Here is a 23,328-nt window from a genome sequence, read left to right as displayed (position 1 = left end):
GCCATGGACTACAACTGTTTTCTTTAAATATGCAGCAAGTTTTTAAAAATGCTAAGCTCACTGTAAAGACCAGGATGACTGTATAATAACGGTACAGAGTGTACATTACCCTTGCCTAGAGCAGACTGTGGGGCAAGGGAACATGTAGCACAGCCCTTCCATTTTGTTCTCCTGTACTTAGATAGGACCTTGAGATTAATCCCCAAAGGCACTGGCATGTTACGCTGCTGATCCACTTCAAGGGCAGGGAGGCAGTTTGAGAGGAGAAAAGGGTTGCCAACCACAATGCTCTAAACAAGCAGCATCAACATTAACTTGAAATGGACTGCATGTTCCACCCTCAGGCAAGCCCAGTCACCTCTGTTCGTGTTTGTTCCACCACTGCTAACTTTCACTTGCGGATTTGCCTAATCTTGTGACCAGCTGAACATGACAGCTCTGGATTGTATTTTAGGAGGTGTAGATCAGAGAACCTATTTCTACCTAAAGACAGCTGTTTAAAATTAACACTTGTTACATACCAAATATACTTTATTGACATCAACACACTACTGAAACTACTATAAATTCTCTGTCCTTTCCCACTTTGCCCTTTGAGGTTTTTTTTCCTAACAGCAACAATAAGCAACTGCCTACCAGGGAAACCACCGCTGCAAACAAACACTTTGCTACCCTAGAACACCGACTCACATTAACCAAACGGACTACACACGTGCTACCTTCAGTGCTCTGGCATTTCTGGTCCTTTTCTTCACTAAAAAAAAATACTGGGTTAAATATCACACATCACCTGGAAAAGGATAAGAAAATACACTTTTTCTGTCAAGCCCCAGTATCTCAAAGCACATGCTGTGATTCCAAACAGGCAATGAAGCAGAGCAAGGCAAATGTTTCCCGTAACAAGTGCCATGATGCAGTCAGAGAGATATGCACAGACAACCCTTGCACCAACAAAGTCCCAATAAAGACACCTGGGCTCCATATTTATACAGAAGCTATTCACTTCAAGACTAATGTCATAATTTTTGATAGACACGTTAGCTGGAAAAGCATTTTAGTAAGTTCTATTTTCAAACCACATGGTAACATAGACCTTTTATGCCTTTCTACAGGGAGTCACATTCCCAGTGACACAATCCCCTTGGGAGAAGACAAGTTTCCATGCAAGACTCCAACTAAAGTCATTACCTTCATTTTTTTACTCCATTTTGGGGGATAGTTAAAGCACAGTCAGGAAGAGGAGAGCAAATAGCACAGCATGGCTTCCTTAGGGACACTGTTGTCAGGGTAAAGGCATCAAGGCAGGTCTCTATAGCGGGAAGGATTCTTAAGCAATCCCTGCACAGGTCACAGCGCTGCCCCACATCTCCAGCACACCCCCCCCCCCCCCCATCAATCCCACATAGCAACATAATATTTTAACTCTCTGGGCAAGGCAAACACTGGCACCTATCCCATCAACTTGCTGCTTCATGCCCAGGTCCCATAGGTGCTCCATACTTTGCAATTTCCATTTGTCTCCAGCAGGCATACCTGACAACCAGAAAACGTGAGATGATTTTTAAGTCTATTAGATTGCTCCCAACACAATCAAGCAAAATACTTAGCATTTCTCAGAATGTGTGGGGCTCTATTTAGGCTGTCAGCCTTCTACATGTTTCTGGTTGGGAATAACAGGAACATCTCACAGTATCAGCTAAAATAGTAAACCAGACACCAGGCTGAATGGATTTTTGTTAGCCTAAATTCACTGAATAATTGTGACTAAACTCAGGCACAAGAACAGCTTTCAGAAGATGAGAATAAGATATAGTCTTAATAAAAGATTACAGGTCTGTTTTTTCAAAATGCAGACCCATAGATAAACAAGTCCTGAGAAATCTGCTGTATGTACTCAGACAGCATGGCAGAGATAAATCCTGCCTGCTGTTCTGGTCCTACACCAAAACCCTTTAAAAGGATAATGAAGACAGCATCACATTTCATAAGAGATTTCCTGAATGCCTGCTGAGCTGACCTTGTTTACAAGTACTCACTGAAACGATTAATTGCTCATACGTTCCACTCCACACTGCTATGGCTCAGAATTTTCTGCCTATACTATCCACATGGACATAAACCAGAAAGAAAATTTCTATGTAATTATCCAATTAATTATTATTAATGCTAGCATTTAACAAAAAAAAATGCCAGCTGGCATACATAACAATCACTTTGCTTCTATTGTGCAAGACCTACAAAAGGCATTTGTTTTCTTATTAATATCTACAAAACACAGACAAAGTTGAACTGTTTTGTTTTAAACTACAGGATCAGAAAAGCAAAGTGAATAGAGTAGTGAAGGACCGGACTGGGAGTCAGGAAACAACTTGAATTCAGAGTCTCAACTGCATAGGAATTTTGTTGCAAACAGTTCATCTCTGTGCTACAGGTTTCCATTTGTAAATTAATACTTTCTCATTCTCTGGCTTTATTGATTATTTTTTCTACCTGTTCTGTGGTAGTGGGAATGTCTTGTAACATGTTAATAAAGCAGAATGGGGTCCTGACTGATAACAGGCTATAAATTCTTTTTCTTTGTATTGCTTAACATTAGATGGATTTTGAGATTAGAAAGATACCATTTCTTCTGAACCTAGCAGAAACTGACTGCTCCAGCTGGCCCAGAGAAATCAACTGATATCATAATGCAATGATATCGTTTGAAACAGTCCAAATGCCATTACTGGAAACTAGACAAAAAGCTTACTATACCCTGAAATTTAGAACAAGGTGCTATTCTTTATTGACATTAGCTAACCAATGCACAGAACCCCAAAAACTTAAAGGGAGAAACTGTTCTAATTATTAGTGTAGGACTGGATATCAACACTCCCACATCTCCCTCAACTCCATCACAGATTTGCTGTATGAGACTGTACTGATACAGCTCTGTGCCCCAGTTCTATGTACACATGGGAACAATCCATATGTAGCTACTCAACAGAATTGCTTTCAATTTTAATTCACAGTCGACCAAGGATTTTAAAAAGACAAGTGTTTACCAAAGTTTGCCTCAGCCCTCATTCCAAATACACTTAGTACCTTCACACCTATCAATTTCAGCTCCATTACAACAGCAATAAGTAACTATGAACTCTATCTGGGTTTTGAAGCTGCACTACATTGTTACTGATGTATTTATGGCATCACTTTGCAATAGCACCAAACACCCCTAGGCTGGGTAACAGTAGGTCCTGACAGCTGAACTTCACACAAAACTGGAAAATGGAGAAACCCATTAGATCTTCAGTGAATCCACGCAGATATACTGACATGTCTGGCACACTTAGCATACAAAGCGCTTCAATCTAAAACCAAGCAGAAATGTACCTCATTTCACTTATGCTAATATTCAGCACTTTTCCCCCAATTGAAAGGATACAGCAGTTAGAGGAAAGCTGAAAACACACACATACAACTGTTTGCAGGGTTCATCACCCGCACAGCTAGCATTCGATCAGCTTTGCTCTCCCTAGCAGGTCTCACACAACACATTGCAGAGATTAGTGCCGAGCATTCATGAGGGCAGCAGGATAATATAATATAGCAATTCATGCTCTAACAAAAACATCTGGAAAAGCAGCCAAATGGACAGCAGTCATTTTGCACAGCATCATGGGAGCCCTGTTTGCCTGAACTTCTGCAAAACTGACCACATCCTAGCTATGACTTCTTAAACATAAGCAGACATCACATGAGTGATGTTTGTGACGAACAGCAGGGAACAGCAAATGTGTTTTCCTATCACTGAAACTGAGTAATACTGCTCAAGCAGTTTCCCAGCCAAGTAGGGCATGGCACATGCAACAGTAAATTGCAGCAGCACAAAAAAATTCTATCTGTGTGTATACTCCCAACCACAGGCAGGTTACAGGTGTGATTCACTGGAAAACAAGCAGCTGACCTAAGAGTCTGAACAGATTCATCTCCAAAAGGAACCAAAATGGCACTCCAAAGCGGTTTTCAGAGCATGCAGCCAGTTTGTCCATGAGGCTGCTGGGGAGCCTGAACTTTCAAAGTTCACAGCCCCAAGACAGTTGTGCTATGCAGACTTGCTCAAGACCAATCCTTCCAACACTCCTGGCTCTGCAACAGCCTCTGCAGAGCTCCCTTAGGGCCAGAGTCCTCATAGGCTCCTGACTGACAAGGAAGAACTTCAGTTTCCAGGCTCCAGCTCCTGGATTCACAGTCTGCAAAAGCGGGGCTGCTTAGGGAGACTGGCAGCAGCCAGCTGTTCTCCTGCACTCCTCCTAGAATACAGAGCCAAACCATCTCATTTTCCTAAATGCTTAAAAATCTCCTCTGCAAAACACTGAGCCACTTAAATTTAAAGAATATTGTAAACCCACACAAACTGACAGTGGGGTATAGCTATGTTGTCTGAAAAGTTTCCTAGTACTGACCTTGAAATCTAATTTCAAGGAATAGCTTATACAATGAGCAGGGCCAGAGGCTCAGGATTAGCATGTGCACAGCATAACAGGATTTCAGGTGAGTTCCTATATGGTAGATCAAACCTGCTCAGATACAAAAATATGATGACTGAAATCTCATTAAATGATTGCTGGGAGATTTGTGAGCTGGAATAGCTTGGGATTGTTGGTCCAGATGTTTTGTTTTCTAGTAAATATTAAAATTCTATGGCTTAGAGTCAAAAAAAGGGACAGGAAACTGTTTGTCCAGGACCCTCTCCCATCAGAACGGTCATTGGGAGTTCAAGGAATCTTTTCTCAAACTTAATATCAGCTGCCATTTTAAAGCCTGCTTTTCTTTCATTAAGTTCTGAATACTTTCCAGACTAATATTCTTTGTTCCTTTAGCAGCAGGGAAAACAAGCAGGAAGAGCCCGCAGCACCACAACATAGGCGCACAAGTCTGAACACCAGTGGAAAGCGTTTAAGGTACATAAGCAGAGTATTCAGTGCAGATTAAAATAGCCACGTTTCACCCCAGCTACAGGAAAAAACCTTACAAACAATACCAGCTCTGAAAAGAAAGCTTCTAATGCAGGAAGAGTGAATATAGTAAGTCAACTTGAGAGCAAAAGGATGTCAGACCAAACCCAGTGTCTTCTCTAAGTTTATGTAAGTGATTCTCTGTAAAAACACTTTGTGTCTCCTTCAGAGGGGCCTCATAGAACAGAAGGCAAAGATACAAAAAGTAATGTTAACTCTGCAAAATAGTTGGTAACATCCAGCATAGCTCAAAGGAAAAATCTCAGGGCACCACATTAAGCTAGTAAACACCACATTTCCCTGGAGTTTAAGGCAAAGGAGCAGAGGGAGGAGTTGGGAAAAAAGAACAAGGTAAAATTGACTTATATATTATATAATGAAGTCACAGAGCAATATGTTTTCCACTACTGCAACGCACTAATAGTGGCAGAGAGAAGAGCAGCATCAGAAGCAATTTTCTATTTTTTTTCCCCTCCTGTTAGCAAAGGGCATACCTTCAGTACACAAGTGTAAAACATACTCCTCCTCTTCTATAAAATATGGTAAATAAACTGAACACAGCTTGACCACGAATCAAATCAGTACTACAGTAATTTGAGGAATAAAATGACAGGTATCTCAGCAACGTAAAAAGACTTCAGAGTTCTTTCCCCATAAAACAAGCTCTAACTAGCTTCCTCTTCCTTTCTGGCTATCTATGCAGCCATGGCATAAGTAATAAAGATTTCGCTTAAAGTCCTAGATCCACCTGTGCTTAAATCCTAGAGAGATAATGCTTTTCCAAGTCAGCATTTTTACCACCAGAATGCTGGTAAGATCCTATGAATCTTGCTGCTGCGGATATGTGCTTAATTACACTCATGAATTCAGAACCAAATCAAATCCACCCACTCAACACAGGGTTCATGGTTAACTATCTGGCCCCTCCTTTGCACGTTGTCCATTTGGACTACAGAAATCTCTGCATTCCTATGGAAGAGCTCTTGCATCTGGCACTATATACATAATGCAAAACATCTGAAAAATATTTCCTCCTGATTTCTCACTAGAAGGCAAGGGCTACTACTAGGTTAATCCTGAATCTGCTTGTCTAGCTCATAACACTTGTTCTGGGGACAGCAGCAGCATTCTTGTAGAGGTCTTTTCATCCTTATTTTATGCAACCTTAATATTAATTTAATGTTGCTTTCTCCTGTGGATTATAAACACAAATCTGTGGACCCAGAATAACCCCCTTCATCCCTCTTAAGACAGAAAAGTGGTCATAACAGGCTTGTTCCCTACTTACCGGACTACTAATCTTCAAATATAATCAGCACATACAAAAGGAAAACAAACCCCCTCAGCCATCAAATGGTAAGATCAGAGAACAAACCAGACATTATAGCGCACTGTAGGACAACTAATTTCTAGTCTATCCCGACTTTAGACTGTTTGGCTTTACAAATTCAGTAATGATATTTTAACATTGCTCTGCAGGTTTAATCTCCATTTTAGACCAGTTAGCTGAGTTTTTCCTTCTCAGCAAGCTTCTGTAGGTTAGAACATCAAGTGGACACCCTTATCAAATTATAAGTTTGTAAAAGCAGTGTTAGTTACCCTTTCAGCACACAGAAGATCCGCTTAATCTTATGCCTTGCACTTTTCAGAAGGCAAAGATCTACTATGATACCCAGCTACAGCGTAGGTATTCCTGGCTATTTCTTGGTTCATGCTAATATCAATTAGTACCCATCTAGGGAGAAACATCAGAATTTACATGAAACCAAACCAAAAAAGTTTCATATCAGAATTTGTATCATACTTTTGGCATGGCTTCCTGGACAACACTGAAAAAAGTCACACCATCCTAGATAATTTTGTGCCTAATCTGCTGAAACACATTGATCGGCTTTAAGCAATGCAGTTTAAAACAAAACATTTTAAAATGACCCAGTTTATTTCAGTAGAAAAAATATGTCAGAATTTGAGGTCAAATAAAATGTGTTTGAATAAGAAAAGGCAAAGCAAAAAAATTACAAAGCAAAAAAAGTTGTTCTTTAAGAACCACATTAGCTGGCTTTTATTTTCAGAACTTGTTTGAAGCCTCACATGCAAGCTGCGCCCAAGATGCCTGTATGTAAACTCACTGGAGTTTATACACAATTGCATGTGTGTAATCCATGCACGTGAATAAATTCAGTCTCACCAGCATCTGAGTCTTTTCTACACATGAAATTATAACAAGCTTCTCAATTTCCTTCCTATTATGTTTATGCAATTTGATACAGGCAAACATGAGCAAGCTCTACCACGTGCTAACATCACTGGAAGCTACAAACTATCATTGGCGAAGCAGTAGGCTCAAGCTAGAAACCCCTGCTGAGAAGCAAAGCACAGCAGCTTAGATTCACTGCTGTGAAAACAGAGCCCCAGCTTTTGGCTGTTTCAACCAGGGCAAAGGAAGACTGTGCCTTCAGAAGGCAACACGGAAATTGTCTCAGCAAACTTGACAGAGTAAGCCATATTCGATGGGACATTTAGAACCGTATGTCACTCAAGCACTAGTTTTATTTCATACTGCAAAAACCCAGCAGCTTTGTCAAACACAGCACCTAGAATGGTTTTCAAAAAAGTTACACTAAGTACATGCTTTTATTGATAATTACCAGTTTGTTGCCAAAGATTTATTTTTAACTATGTGCACACAGTTATTCCCCTGATAAGCTGGGGTACAAAAGCCTCCTTTAAAAATACTAGCTTAAACTAAATTTTTACTCATCAGTGTTTCTGTAAAAGGCATCTAGAACATACTTCCTTCAGCACAAAAAGCCAGAATAATGCCATTGAACTGTACCACATCCTACTGTATGTAATAAGAGTATACCTTCACTTTGAAAATATCAATGCACTACACATGGTCCCAATAATATCCACTGTAAAGAATGCATAAAGGCTTAAAATGCTCAAATGAGTAGAAAGCTTCCAGTAGGAATTGCACATCATACTGGAATTTGTATTTTGAAAACCGTCTCCCAGAAACCTCAACCAATCCTGCATAGAGCTGCTGTAGTTACTGTGGTTTAATTAATTTAGAGTCAAACTAAGTTTGACTTTTCAGTCTGGATGAAAGAAAGGCATATCACTTTTCTAGTTATGCAAGAAAACACCTAAATTGAGTGTTCAGACAACAGTTCCACTTGCCTGTGTTTATAGTACAATCCAACGCAACCTTGCAATTCCACTTGCTTTCAACTGTGCATTGGGAACTGATGTTATCACAGATAGTCATCAGATAAGCATATGAAAGTCTGGACTTCTGTGGCAAATTAGGACTTCAAGTACTAACACTGCTTAAGGACTTTGAAGCATTAATGCAACATCCCTATGGAACCATCATTTCCAAAGAGGCAAGCCACCAGATAGACATAGTTAAAAAAAAAAAACAAAAACCAACATTAAGCACCTCACCCAAGATCACATGCTGAGTTTTCCAAGCCACTCTATAGGCTAACACTTCTTATTCCAGAAATTCAGTCCTGTTTAAATGCAAGAACAACATCTGGATGTTCTACAAACATAGAAGGAAAGCAGCTTTGTGTCTTCTGTGTATCTAACACTTGAACAAATACTAGTATGCCTATTAGTAACAAGACCAGGAGACCAGGTATGTGAGGCCTACAGCAACTTTTTTTCCCATTTATAGCAACCTACAAACAGGCAAAGTGTGGAATACCTTAAAATTTTAATGAACAAAAGGAGTCATATGTCTCCCAGTAAAGCAAACAGACATTTCTGGCAGCTTCAGAGGGAGCTGGAAGGAAGAAACATTCTTTACTGAATCAATTCAAGCATCAAATACCATAAGCTGTTAAGAGGTGGCCCCCTCCCTCCAACAAATGAAAACATCTCAATGGACTTGTGTTTATGGTGCAAGACTAAACTATAACATATATTTTAGAATAATAGCTGCGAGAATTAAACACTGCCCTAACTTAGTAACCTTAGGTATCAATGAGAGAGAACATGGGATCTTCAATAGGATCTTTTTTTATTCTCAAAACTGACTAAACTGCTTAGCCTGCACTCCTTCAAAAAACCCAGTACTCAAAAGGTGAAGAAAACATGAGGATTAAGCTCTAAGACAGTATTTAGTAAATCCTAGTTAACTATTTGTATTTATAAACCAACATTTAGCATAATTGGTTAGAGTCGAGCAAACTTTTTTACCAAAATATTTTACTATGAACATTTCAATGACCAGAAATGGAAGCAGACACTTTAAAGAATTCCAACTCCGCTGAGCTACTGCAAATTCACAGCAACTGTAAAAATTACTGGATTAAAAAAAAATCTACAAGGTCACACAAGACAGCTATCTTTATAGCCCAGCAGAAGAAACAGGGGTGTGGAAAACGTTCTTTTTGCACTATTCCATACCCTGAAAGACATGGCCGTGGTTAAAAGCTTTAGTGGTTTATGGCATTTCAAAGTAAAGAACAGTGACAATCCAGCACAGTTTAAAGGACAGGACCTGTGCCAGGAGTCCACTTCTATTTCTGGCTCTGTCACTGGTGGGCTGTATGACCTTCAGTGGAGAGCTGCACCTCACTTCCTTCAACCACTCCTGGTCCACAGGGAGAGGATTGCCTTTTGCTAGGCCCCTAAGTGACTAACAAGAGGGGACTTCACCTAGGGGCAGTCAGTACTGCTCTATGATATAAAATGGCAAGGGCAGAACAAAGCCACTAGGCCACCAGTTTTCTGTTGGAAGCACGCAGCTCTCTCCTTCAGCTATGTACCATTAAAATATCTTACTGGTTTTATTCTCAGAAACTAGTAACAAAAACCTCTATCTTCTGACTTACCTGATCCATTCCTTGTCTTTGCAAGCAGAGTACAGTTGCTACAATAAACTATAATTAGTTCTTCCTTTATCTAGTTTTGAACTGCTAAAACCTCAAAGAACAAGGTTTAATTCCTTTCTTTCATGGGTCATCATCAGTAACATTTAGTAAATGTTATTTACAGGACCAAGCTCTGAGCCTGCGTAACTTAAATAGTTCACAATTTAGCCTGTCAATTTTAAGTAATAATCATAGATAAGAAATTAATACCGCAAGCATTCAGTATGAAGACAGATGGTCACATTTACCATTATACTAGCCACAAAGATTATAGTTTAACACCATTTAATTTTCCATAGGTTAGTTTTACTGTTAACCAAATAAAAATAAAACCAAACCATAAAACTGAGCTTATTATACTTGGGCCCACACTGAACTACAAAAACTGTCCTATTTCTTGTCATCTGACTGCTGTTGAGTCACTGAAATACTGTAAATCACCCTCAGCAGTGATTAATGTAAAAACTGCCCTTCTTTACAATCATAAATGAGAACACATCCTAACCCTTTTTCACTATTTCACATTTTAGCAAAGTAAAAAAAAAAAAGCTTGAGGAATGTGGTTTTAATGTCCCTCTCCTTTCCTTCAAAATATATCACCGTCAGCTTCCCAAGAACAGCACACCCAGGAAACATTTCAGCCATACTATCACAACACATGCTGCCTCATTGACACAAGGCAAACATTAAGCGCTCTGCATCAGAGCACATGTATTTTTATAGAAAATTACAGAAAAATAAGCACAGCAAAAAGTAATAGTCTTCACAACTTTGTAAATGTTTCTGTAACACTGAAGCATATAACGACCAGTGTTCTTTGCACGATCAACTTCAGCTCCAGCAGTTGCAGTTTTGTGTCTGTATGCTTTTCTAGACATGTGGGATGTAAACGTTCACCTTGGCCTACACATTCCCTGATCAGATAAAAGATACAATGGAATTTCAGCCAGTGTGTTCATTAAACATGGCTAGTAATTAAATCATTCCAGTAATATATTTTTATAACATTTTAATAAATACTACCCTGAAAATGTATACCTATTAATTTGGAGACTATTTTGAGAACAATCACATTCATCTGAGTAAAACAATGTACTTAATTTGTTTTAGAAGTACTTGTATTAAGATGGTCTAACAATCTCTTTCTTGCTAAATCCTCTACCATGTTTGACCATAAACTTGGTTTCAAGCCCACCTTGGTATTTCAATTCCACCACAATTAGCTCATCCCTCTGACATTCTCTTCTCCCACACTAACAGATTTCAGAACTTTCCTTCTATCTCTAGAACCATAATGAATTTTTTATTCCAGCACTCTTTTGGTTACTGTATCATGATGCCTCTCTGCCCCCAGGAAAAGGTATCTCAAAGTTTCGTACCTTTTCTGCTAGTCTGATGTTACTCACCACTTTTTGAATCTACTGATTCCCAGCTGGCAATCACATTATTTTATAGATCAGTTGTTGCCAAACCCAAATTGACTTCCATATTCTCTCCCTAATCCATCAATATGTCCAACCTCTCTGAAGTTTTCACTCAACTGCCTTTGTCTTCCTTTCGATAGCAGGCTTCTGGGTACATCACAGGTGTCTCAAATGTATCTAAAAACCTAAAACACTTCTTCGTCTGTACAAGCGTCCCCTGCAGACTCCTTTCTACCATTACACCTAGGCTCATGTGCAAGTGTTACAGTTTCTTCTAAACAACATTCAGATTGAGCTGAAAATTTAAAAAATCCTTTTAAAATGCAGAAAAAAAATATCAAAATACAGTCTAAAATCTGTTCATTTTATATCTCAACATAAACTGGGCATTAAGAGCCAGGATTTTGCTCAAGGAACCCAGTCAGTCTAAACATGGAGGGCAGGGGTTTTTACTAGTATTTATATCCATTTCATGCCACTAGGGCTATTCACCACAAACAATTAAAAAATTACTTTGAGGAAAAAAGTATTACTCAATGCCAGTTTGTACAGACAGGAATCTTGGATACACCTGACTAATGAAACAGAGACAGAATGACAGTTGTGATATTAACTAACACAGAGTTTCCTTCTCCCCTTTTACGTGGTAAAAATCTAGATTTTTCAATGCAGATACGCACTGAAGTAATTTTCAAGTCTTGTGTCATTTATATTTTTAATATTAATCCTTCTTAATTGACATTAATATTAAAAATTAAAACATTCAAATTAGCATTAATTTACTAATTAAAAACAATTTCCAAGACAATCAGTCTATATTTAATACCATGCTTTTCTACAAACAGGAAGAATACTTACTATGCTGGTATACACTACTTGTGTCTAAAAAATGTCCTAAGATTTTGCGTTTTAAAGTTTGAAAACTTTGATTTTTTGGAATAAATTCTGAACTTGGCAATCTACAAGAGTCTTGCCTTCCCTTTTTAATGGATAACTAAGTAATGTCATCATTCAAAGTTCAAAAAATTCTCATAGGAAAGTGATTTCTAGCCTGTCAATGCAGGTTGCTATGGCAACAACCACAATGACTAGAAAGGTTCTAACCTTATTTAACAAATAAAATGGAAAAAGTACCACAACATACTATAATGAAAAATCCTGTACTGTAAGTCTTCCTGAAAACAAGAAACCAAGGACTACCTCCTCTACCCCATTTACTGATATCTGGTCTGGCAAAAGCACCTTCAGTTTACCATAAAACCTTATGTCATTATGTTTTAGAAATGCTGTGACTCTGCTTTTCTTGTGACTTTAGTATTCTTTGGCTTACAGACAGGTAAATGACTGAAAATGAGCTTTTAGTATCTAAGGATAAAGGGTGTTACCTACGTGGAGCAGTAGCCAGCAAACAGAACAGAACTGTAAAATACAGTAAGGAAAAGGTAGTGAAGAAAAAGATGGATTCTACCATTACAGTCTAAAAATAGATCGACTTCAAACGAAGCAAGTTTATTTGAAAGTATCTACAGAACAAACAGCTCCATCTAGAGGTTAAAAAGCAAGGGATACTAAAGCAAGCTTACAGGTAAAAGCTTCTCAAGACTTCTTAGAATGGTCTGCAAGATCTCCCAATTAAAATAAAAAATTGGCTTCAAAATACATTATGTAAAAGTCACCTGATCTTTGAGAATCTAAAAGTTTTTCATTAAAAACAAAATGAAGACCAATAGTGAAATGAAAATACCTAAAAATCAAAACCTGCTCATTCATACCTTAAGCTTCTTGCATTTCAGTAAAGTTCAGGCTGGAATCCTAGCCTCAGGGAAGTCAGTACATTTTGCCAGTTTTTAGTGTGATCAAGATTTCACCACCACAGAACGTAAATCAAAGAGGTCAGCCTTCCAGCATCACTTCAAGCAAAATTTATACCCATGTTCAACACTAAGTGAATGGTCCAATAAGGAATGAGACTTCTTGCATGTGCAACACTTTTCAGGCCCAAATCCTTCACACTTACATATCATTTTCCACTTATTTCTGCAAGAGTCAGAATGTCCCTGGCTAAGTTGTTACATGCTCCAGAGCAAACTATTTTTCATGTCATCTTTCAAAGTATTTAATCATAATCATATTTTATGTCTGCAGGGAAACAATTACTTCCACATTTTAGGACAAAAATCCAGGCTTCAGCACACTGCTTCAGAAACTACACTAGGCTCAGGAGAGAGACGCCAGTTCTTTCCCCTGGCAGGATGGGAAGGAACCAACCCCATAGCCCACTGCATTAGCACACACTCTTCTGTGCTGCATTTGGAGCAGTAGATACACAGCCTCTGGCTGCCTTCCCATACCTGATCCCTCAGTTCTAACCCACTAAAGTTGCATTTGACTACCCAAGACTCTCCAAAGATCATCAGTTACCTTGCCAACTGATTTTCAGAACAGGTCTTCTCTAACATGCTCTCACTTCACTAGATAGCTTTAAGTATGGGTGGACAGTCATACCTCCAACTCTCCTGCTTTAAATTTTATTTTCTCCACTTTATGCTGCTTCTGGTCACTCTCCTAAACTCCATGCAAACATTACAGTAATGCTTAAAATAGATCACCAGGACCATCCTCATAATGCTTTCCAGATTGTATTTTACCTTGCAGCCTGCATAAAAAAAACATATAAAGGCATTGGGTTTTGAGCCTGTACTGGAGACTTCCTAGCTATGCCTCACAATACAAGTAGTAATACAAAACAGAATAAAAAGGGTCAGAAAATCAGGAGCAAAGGACTGTTGCTGGAAAACCGTTGGGTTAGAGGTCTGCCGCATTACCGCTCCAGTACAAAAGCATGCTTTGTTATTCACTCCATGCTTCTGGTAACACTGAATTGCCACATGGTGTTTTTCCCACATTTTTTATACTTTCCCTGCCTTTACCCTCCTTTCAAACCCTCATCCCTCTTTTCGTCCCTCCCACATTGCTGCTTCTATTTAACTGTTCCAGAACTGTACTTTCTAACAGCATCCCTACTCTCACTGCAGTATATGTTCTTCATTCTATTTCGCATCATGAAAAGATAAACATTGTTTGATAGACCAAAACATCACTGACACCTCCCCCTGAAAAATACTAACATTAGCAAGCCAGAAAAAGTAGAACAACTGACAAACCATTTTATTACCATTAATACGTGATTTTTAAAAGTCCAAGTGCTCCACCTCTGAAAATCAGGCTATTTTGTGCCTAAAGTTTAATTTGGAAGCTTTTGCAAGTGTGAAATACCTACCCAAAAGGCACTGCACGAACTATTCTTGAAAGGTTTCTACAACTTAACACGTTGTTCCAATATTTGAAATAGGACTTACCAGGAACTTTTCTTGAAATATCTTACAATATTGATTCATGTACTGTATTTCGCTGAAAAGCGTTCAATTTCTTTGAACATATGAGATCTCGACATTTTTAAGAAGTGTCATACACAGTCTCTTTTAAGTTCTGAGTATCTAGCAAACACAAACCAGCACTTGCATAGGAAATTGGTGCCAGAATTTCCTCCTGATTATTTATCACAGTCTGAATACAAATGTACATTTAGGATTACTGGTTTATATTAATTTGCCATAGCAGAAGCAAGCTTCATTTTGTTTTCATTTAATATAGCATTTTAAATAACGCTTGAATCTACAACACCGTACTATAAATTCCTAGGAAGCATGACCGAGCATTACCAAAAATGCTGTAGGCGCTAGAAAAAAATTCAAAAATTCAAACCTATTTTGATGTCCTATTAACATGTACTAGCAGAGAGAAATAAGGGCCTTTCAAAGTAGCTGTTCATATGCAATAGCTTCCTTCTCATGAGCAACTTCACCAATTTAAGGCCAAAAATAAACTCACTACCTTTTCAATATATCCAATCCCACACAGGGAGCAAGGAAAAGTGAGGCGTTTCTCCTCCAACATTCTGCTCTAGGATCCCCAATTTAATAATCCGTATCTCAAAGGTCTTTTCCAACCTGCATGATTCTATGATCTCAACACACACTTCAAAATCATACTGCAACTTCAGCATTGCAACATTATTCCCCCATCAGAGGAAAACATTGATTTCCAGCATGAAATGAAGCAGCAACTCAAAACAGCTTTTTATTTGCTCCGCATATCAAACACAACATACATCAAAAGCTTCAACATTCTATTTTCGGTTGCAATCCAGCTTGCTGACCCTACTTAAAACTGTATAACAACGAAAAAAAAAATTATTTCCTTTTGGAAGAGTCTGTACGCAAACACATGTCTGAGAACAAGTCCAGCCTTGTTAGCCCGATTTTGCAGCTTTACTGCAAGATCCCCTATTACACACAAACTTTCTGGTGTTGGGGCAAGCAGTTTCCTTTATCAACACAGATAACAGGAAAAGGAAAAGGATGTACAAAACCACTGCATTCTGCAGCAATCCTAGTTTATGCAAATACAAGAAATATCAGGAGCTAAGCTGTGCTTTCACTTAAACCTGCTTAATGAGAATAAACCAAGTGACTAGAAATTTTTAACTGAACAAGTACTCCAACAAACACAAACCAAATCCCGATTTCTCTCATGTTCGTTTTTGGTGTTCTGAATTAACTAGAGAGATGGATGGTACAAAACCACTAAATTTACAAAATATTTAGCTCAGGCTACTAACAAAGGTCTCCCAGAACCTTCCAGAAGTATAAACTGGACCTACAAAACAAACAACTGATGTCTCTCTGGCTTTGTAAATGTTTTGCAGCCCACAATAAGCAATCTAATGTTAAGCTCAAGACCAAAGAAAATTCCTACAAATACTTCTGTCACATTAGACAATCACATACAAGTTTCTTTATCCGAAAGTGTAACTATCTTCTCTGCAGAAAGACAACTTTAAGTTCAGTTCTGAAGCAATTCCCATATCAGAAATTGCTGTCAGGATTTGCACTAATAATTGCCCATCCGTCATAAAGCTTACAAAGGAAAGTTTCGCCATTACTCATTCTTTGTTGAGAGAACCAAGCACTGAAGGATTTTTAAAAACTCCCAATGATCTCCCTATATACACTTGCAAAAAAATGACAGTTGAAAGCAACTGAATTGGGGACTGTGTTTTTCCAGGCGTCATTTCCTCAGAGTGATAGCTGTAAGCATTTGGTAATTGGCAGTTTAATGAAGAAAATCATACCCATTCTTTTAAAGACACCAAAATATTTCAAAATTTATTTCCAGATGGTAGAGACTACAGGCTTTTGCTGAAATGCATATTAATGTATTATTTTTTTTTTTAAATCAGGGGAAAAATAAGTCAATACTGAAACCCAGTTTCCTTTAAATTGATGTAAGCACAGGCTGAACAAGCATTTCAAGAAGTTCTTCAGTCTGTTTCTTTACAGAGATATTTTGAAGAATAAAAAACATGACATGGGCTCACATGTATCAATAAAGGCTTTTTCTTCATTTTGCAAGAAAAGAGTACATTCAGGAAACAAACTGACAAACTGTGGGACATAAGAAATTAAAACTGGCTGATGCCACACACTATTTTTAAAGCTTAAAGACTCTTTCATAGCTTAAAAGAATATATATCCTCAACTCCTCAAAACCAAAATTATCAAATTACCATTACATTACTGACATATGAATCTACTTGTCACTTTGGATTAAAAATGTTTCTGTAAATGACCTTACTAAGACCAAAAAACCAAAAAATACTTACATTGCATTTACTTTATCTTCTGGGCCCTGAACTTGGCCCGTTACAGTTCCTTGACTGGTATTTTTAACCCAGCCAACCACTCCTAATTTCCTGGCTTCCTCTTCTGTGTACTGATTTGAAAAATAATGGGAAAAAAGGACAATCAGCGTCAGCACATACGCCACACATTTATTACCACTTAAAACCCCACTTTCACAGCTTTAAGACCTACACTTAAGAAAAAAAAAATCCATGGATGATGCTCATACTCAGGCATTAAGATATTTCTGTCTGCTCTGAAGTTGCAGCAGAAGCAGCCAATTTTTGAACAAGAATGAGATTTTACACATACATAATAAATGCATAAGTTAATTTCCACTTCCATTTTCACAGCTTTTAATACTTTTTTTCAAAAAAGTATACATATGGTGGCTCCCACCAAGACACTACACTGCTCAAAATAAAAGTCATCTTCCTCTTTGCTTTATCATATGTACATGTATAGAAACCTTCCATTAGTGAGGCTTTTTTGCTTTCACATGAAGGCCAAAGACTTGCTCCTGTTATTTGAGGAACTTTTAAGTTTTCATCACAAAGGACTCTACCAATCCCACACCACTCCCCTGTACCTACTCTGTTCCTTTCTATAGCTGCTATCACTGCTTATTTGCCTCTTCAACAACCACAGTGTCTAAACTCATTAAATTTGCTACCTGTACAAACTTTACAGTTCCTTTTCTCCAGTTTCATTTTAAATCCTTTCACCTCACTTTCACCTTTTAAATTCTACCCCCAGCTGCTGCATTACTACTAACAAATAACAGCAAAGGTCACAATCCAATTATAGCGGTTTTCTAATATTTTTGCACTACCACAACAAATTATGGTTTCCCAGCTATTCGCTTCTTGTGATGAAATCAGGAACTTCCAAGTATCCTGTTTTTGGAGGTGTGGGAGTTTTTTTAAAAAACTTCCTCATTTTCTATCCTTCATGTATATATGAAACATATCCATGGTTTTCATAATTTGTGTCTGACCACTGAAGTGGTAGGGAAGAGAAAGCCCGTTTTGCAGGAATCTATTAAATTTTTGTTCCATGTAGGTCAATAAAATGACTATAAGCCAATATGCAGTACTTAATTTCATTAACAGCAAATTTATTTACATTAAAGGTAACTCTTCTGTTTTGCTCCTTGCACATTTATTAAAGAGTATAAGCCTAGGTGGCCCATGTTTTTACCTTGTATTATAGAGTATCAGACTGACAGCTCTAACAGTAAGATCTGAGAGTTTTCAATACATTTTGATGGGAAATAGCCACCAAACATTTTAGAGTATGTGCAGTAATACCCAAAACAGTACACAGATGCTAAATGTGCACACTGCATTATCAGCCTCTTTAGACACTCTAATGCCAACAGCCAAACTTCAGGTCAGTATGACTACGTTCCAAAAGATGAAACAAATTCTGGGGTAATTTAGCCAATGAAAAAGTGTTGCTAACTATGAAGAGTATTTTTCAAGTTGATTATGAGTACCTTTTCTATACTAACTTTTCCAAAAGCATGGGAATGCAGCTGACAATCTGTTTCTCAGCACTGCATATTAGCTCAGGACTGACACTGTAGTGTGTGTTCACATGGCTTCAGGTCACCTCAGCACAGGGCAGAGCAAGCTCGCAGCTGCCCAACACATAATGGGTGGACATACACTTTCCACTTCATAGAATTTAATTATTCAAGACACGCTGCATTGTAAACCTCTATCCATTTCAATTTTGCACTATTTCATAATACATATAAACCATGCAGAAAAACTTTTAGATCTAATATTAAGCATGGTCCACTATTTTCAGACAAAGAACTGATCTTATTCAAAATGTGTCCTCTTGTTTCTTGGGTTTCTGTGAAATGCAAAACTACATGCTGCACATTCAGAGCTGGTGGAGACATTTGGCTGGAATATGAGCCACAGACTGCATGTTTGTAGCGCATCATTAGAAGGAAATGCAGTAAGCTTCCTTAAATACAGGTACTATGATTGCCATTAAAAAAAAAAAAAAAAAATCAAACTGGAACACATTGTTTCATAAGCCAATACCACAAACTTCAGATTTAACCTTTCTAAAGATTAACATGTTATAGTGCTCTTGTGGCTGTTTTATCACAAGTAATCCCAACACAATCTTTAGATGCTATACAAACAAGCAACACATTAGTAAGCTTTTAAAAGTCCATTTTAATATGACAGTAACATAAAACAAGTACTTTTTTTTCCTTTTAAATCTATTTGCAATAATTAACCATCTAACCTAGACCTCAAAGTTCAGGTTGTTTACACTCTATGGATATATTTATACTCTACAGACCTGCTGCCATATTTTTAGCACTGGAAATACTATACAGTAAAGTCGAACTGGTAAATCAGACGTTGCCTTACCATTCTGAAACAAACACCTAGAAAAGAAAGAAAAAGTCATTAGAATAACTTGAAAGAATACCGCTTCTAGGAATTTCACTTAATAAAGTTACAGTAAACTGCATACAAGCCACCTGGGGTCTTTTCTTACAGAAATTTCAGAGAGCAGTTACGGAATTTTAACAACAGGTGAACAGGATTTGGGTAGAAGCGGGCCTTGAGCCTTCCCTTTGACAAACGATTATTAGCGCAGGTACACATGTAGCTTTCTTTACTGAATATGCTGCCGTTTGGGAATTGCCTTTGACTTAATTCTAACTTTATAAAAGTTTACCCGAGGCAAGGTACATACACACATAACAGCGCCGACAGAAGACTCGAGCATAAACGCGAGTAACGGTGCTTTTGACAAAGCAGCCCCGACTCTCCAGGGAACCGGGCGCGCCTCACAGTGGGGGCGTATTTGCAACCTTTTCCCCCGCTTCCCGTTGGGGACGAGGAGCCGGCGGCCACGGCTCCCCCACACGCCGCCGCCGCCTCAGGCCCTGCCTGCCTCACTTCGCCCCAGGCGCATGCGCGGCCCCCCACAACTGCGCGCCCTTGGCGCCACTGCAAGCTCAGGGCGGCAGCGGCCCTCACACCCCCCCACGCCGCCTCCGTCCCTCAGGACAGAGCCCGTCTTTACCTTGCACTCGCCCGAACACTTCGTAATCCACCGACTTGAGCGCGCCGGAGGCCTTCGCCAGGGCAGACATGGCTGCAAGGGAAGAGCTGCTGTCGCGTAGTGGTCGCGGCCGAGCGGGGCCGCCGCCTTCCCCCGGCGAGCGGCGCCCGGACGGGAGCGCGCGAGGCTCAAGCTTCCCGCGTAAGCGGCCGCCTCGCACAGAGGCCCCCCGGGAGCGAGGCGGGGGGACACAACACCCCAAACTGTCCCTGGTGGGAGCGCGGGAAACCAGGATGCGGCCCTCAGGGGAGGCGCGGCCCTCCACCGCCCCACCCGGGGTACCAGCGCCCTGCGGCAGCCAGCTCCGTGCGCTGAGGTACTTACTGAGCCCTCGCAAGGCGTTAATCCCTCTCACATTCGAGATTCGAGCAAAGGTCTGAAGGAGACCGTCTCCTCTTTCAGGACTGGTGCAGTAGGCATGAATTTCCCACCCCTCCAGCGGACAGGTAACCATCATTAGAGTTTTTCAGGGATCATTGGAACAAAAAACCAGTCATACATGACTGAACTGAGGTAATTCTGACTGATAAGGTGAAAAGTGAAGTAGTTTAAAGCTAAAACATTCAAAAAAATTTACTTTGGGCATCCCTCACTGCATGACTGACTTTTCTCACATCTCCACATTACTTAAGCTTTCACCCAGAATTTTAAAAGCTCATTTCTCTTTCCTGTTCAGCCACTGTGCTGAGGCAAATACCAAAGCCAGCAAGGGATTGGACTCAGCTGGAGCAGCAGGCCTACCTGTTCACCAGCCCTTCAGCAGTATCTACTAGTGCTCATGTTTTCATGAGCAAACCTCTCCAGAAGAGCTGGCATGTTATTTCTTTTATGTAGATGCTACATGCGCAAAAACACAGGCCAGAAATTGGTTGTTTAGCACTAGGCTAAGTCACCAAACACCATCAAGATTTTTCTCTGGAGTGTTCTGTCTGCTTGCAGTGTAACTTCCCCCTCCAAGCTGTATTTGCTTTTTCTAAAAAAGTCTAAGCATCTTCAAGCAGAATTCTACACTAGAAGAGACATTTAACCAGTCTTAGAAGATGAACTTAGCCTCCACTTACTCACCAATAGATAAAGGCAGGTTAACTGTGACTTTACAATAACAATCAATATAATTTTATTTACTTTCTCCATTAAGCAATTCCCTCCCCACACACCACTTCATGTCCTAGCAGTAAAGCAGCATAACCTGAGTGGTTTACACGTTTGGATCTTGAGACTAGAAAGAGGTTAAAAAAAAAAAATAAATCAATCAAGACCTAGAAAAAAAATTGCTTTTCTGAGACACATCAATTAACTAGAGAAACAACCATTCAATTCAGTGCAGAACAAAAGTGTTCATAGAATCAGAAAACTTCCAGTATCACAAGGAATAGGAACACAACGGACAAAGTTTCATCATTTGCTTTAACTACATAACGTGTTAAATCAAACCCTTGCCTTTTACGGGGTCATACATTTTGCTAGTGTGGAATCAGCACCATTTTGTTTTTAAAGAGAAAGATTCTACAGAAAGAGGGATAGAATGCAGCGTAGACTGAAAATCCTTTGTCATTTGCTGCCATCTATCAACATTGAAGAGCAAGACAGGTAAAAAATAAATTTACAATAGCAGCCTACTTACAGTGTAAAGCATTGTAACACAAACCTTGAAACCAGAGCTTATTCTGGTACTGGCTGCACTTTGCTATCTGCAGATTCCAGTACTGGCAATGGTAACCTTCGTTCCAGCAAGAGATTCTTTGACCTTTCGAGCAAGTTTTCTTGATTTCACTCAGTCTCTCAGATTTCACTCAAGTCTCCTCATGTCTGCCCTGGCTCATTCTCAGGGTGGAAATACATTCCTGTCACTATCCTTAAGAGCTTCCCAGCTCAGAGATACTCTCATCTCCCATCTTCCTATTGCTACTGTCTTTTTTCAGAAAAGTCTGTTTATTTATCACAAGAATATCTTGCCACTTTTTCCTTAGACCAATCTGAGTTTCTCACTATTTCATGACAAGTAGCAGAGATACCATGCAGAGCCTGAAGAACTCCAGAAAGTGATACGATGAAACACCCAATATTTTACAGTCCACGTAAGTAAGTGGTATTTAAATACTCCGATTAGCAAGAAAGCTTTAGCATACATTTTCAAGAAACATAGACAGTCTGTTTTAAGTCAGGAAAACTCTGCTCTTTACTGTAGGGTGGTAGTGTTGGCCTAAGAAGAATCAGCTGGTTATACTTCTAAAGCTTCAGCCAATTGTAAAAAATGCTAAATACCTACATCTGTTAGGGCATAAGATATATTCCTTGATTATACTGCAGAAGAATGCAAATTATTATGAACACTTCCTGCAACAAACAAGTTGTTGTACCTTTAGGATGAGGTTGAACAGAAAATGTAATGCCAGAACATCTGGAGATAAAATACAGAGTCTTTCACACTGCTGCCAGCTTAGCTATTACCAAATGTTAGATTCAGTTTGCTACTCAGTAAGTAAGGATGACCTTTTTTATTACTAAAGCAAAGCAGCAACAGTCATGATTAATATCAGAGTGAGAAATTCTAGGCTGCAGTGAATTCCAGTGATGACCATTATGGTGCCAGTTTGCCCAGGCCTTTGCTATGCTCAGAGCAGTTCCCTTTTTCAAGATTCATCTCCTGTTTCACCATATTATTTTCACTTTTTCTTTTCTGATCACTACATATCCTTGTTAATTCAAATCAGCACTAGTCAGCCTATAGTCTTCTGTCTCTTTCAGGAGACATTGTTTTGTGTTCTCAATTCTAATACACAGATTGACTTTCACTCCCAGGACAATGTCATCTAGGAACAACTATTACCACAACTTAAGCTTGTGCAGGAGGGCTTCTTTATTCTGAAAGGTGCTTTACTTGGCAAGCTTTTCACAATTGGTGAAAACTCTATTGCAGATAGGTCTGGTTTTACTACTACGTCAGCTGCCTCTACTCTAAGCATTAAGCCTTCAAAAATATTTATTTTAAGCACAGTAAAGTTTCCCTGCTACCCTGTTCTCAATCATAGCATAAAAGAAAGGCTATAATAAAGAATATCATTATTGAAAAACATCAAAACCCGACAACGGTGCCACTACAGCCAAATATTGGAGATAAGCACAAGTGTGGCTATGCCAAGGAGCTGAGAGTGACCCTAGCACACCAGTTACA

General features: G+C 39.1%; 1 protein-coding gene across 1 annotated transcript in view; it reads right to left on the bottom strand.

Annotated features, from left to right (window-relative positions):
• ACYP2 (acylphosphatase 2) overlaps positions 1-20,184 on the bottom strand; it is a 43,825-nt gene extending 23,641 nt beyond the window's left edge. Inside the window, exons 1-3 of the mRNA XM_009957893.1 lie at positions 20,115-20,184; positions 19,451-19,467; positions 17,033-17,142 (exon numbers count right to left, since the gene is read on the bottom strand). Coding sequence (XP_009956195.1) covers positions 17,033-17,142; positions 19,451-19,467; positions 20,115-20,184 — 197 coding nt within the window. The remainder of the gene's footprint in view (positions 1-17,032; positions 17,143-19,450; positions 19,468-20,114) is intronic.
• Positions 20,185-23,328: the final 3,144 nt, after the last annotated feature.

This window comes from Leptosomus discolor, chromosome 2 (genome assembly GCF_034619465.1).
Source record: "Leptosomus discolor isolate bLepDis1 chromosome 2, bLepDis1.hap2, whole genome shotgun sequence".
Taxonomy (NCBI): domain Eukaryota; kingdom Metazoa; phylum Chordata; class Aves; order Leptosomiformes; family Leptosomidae; genus Leptosomus; species Leptosomus discolor.
This window is presented reverse-complemented; position numbering and strand designations above follow the sequence as displayed.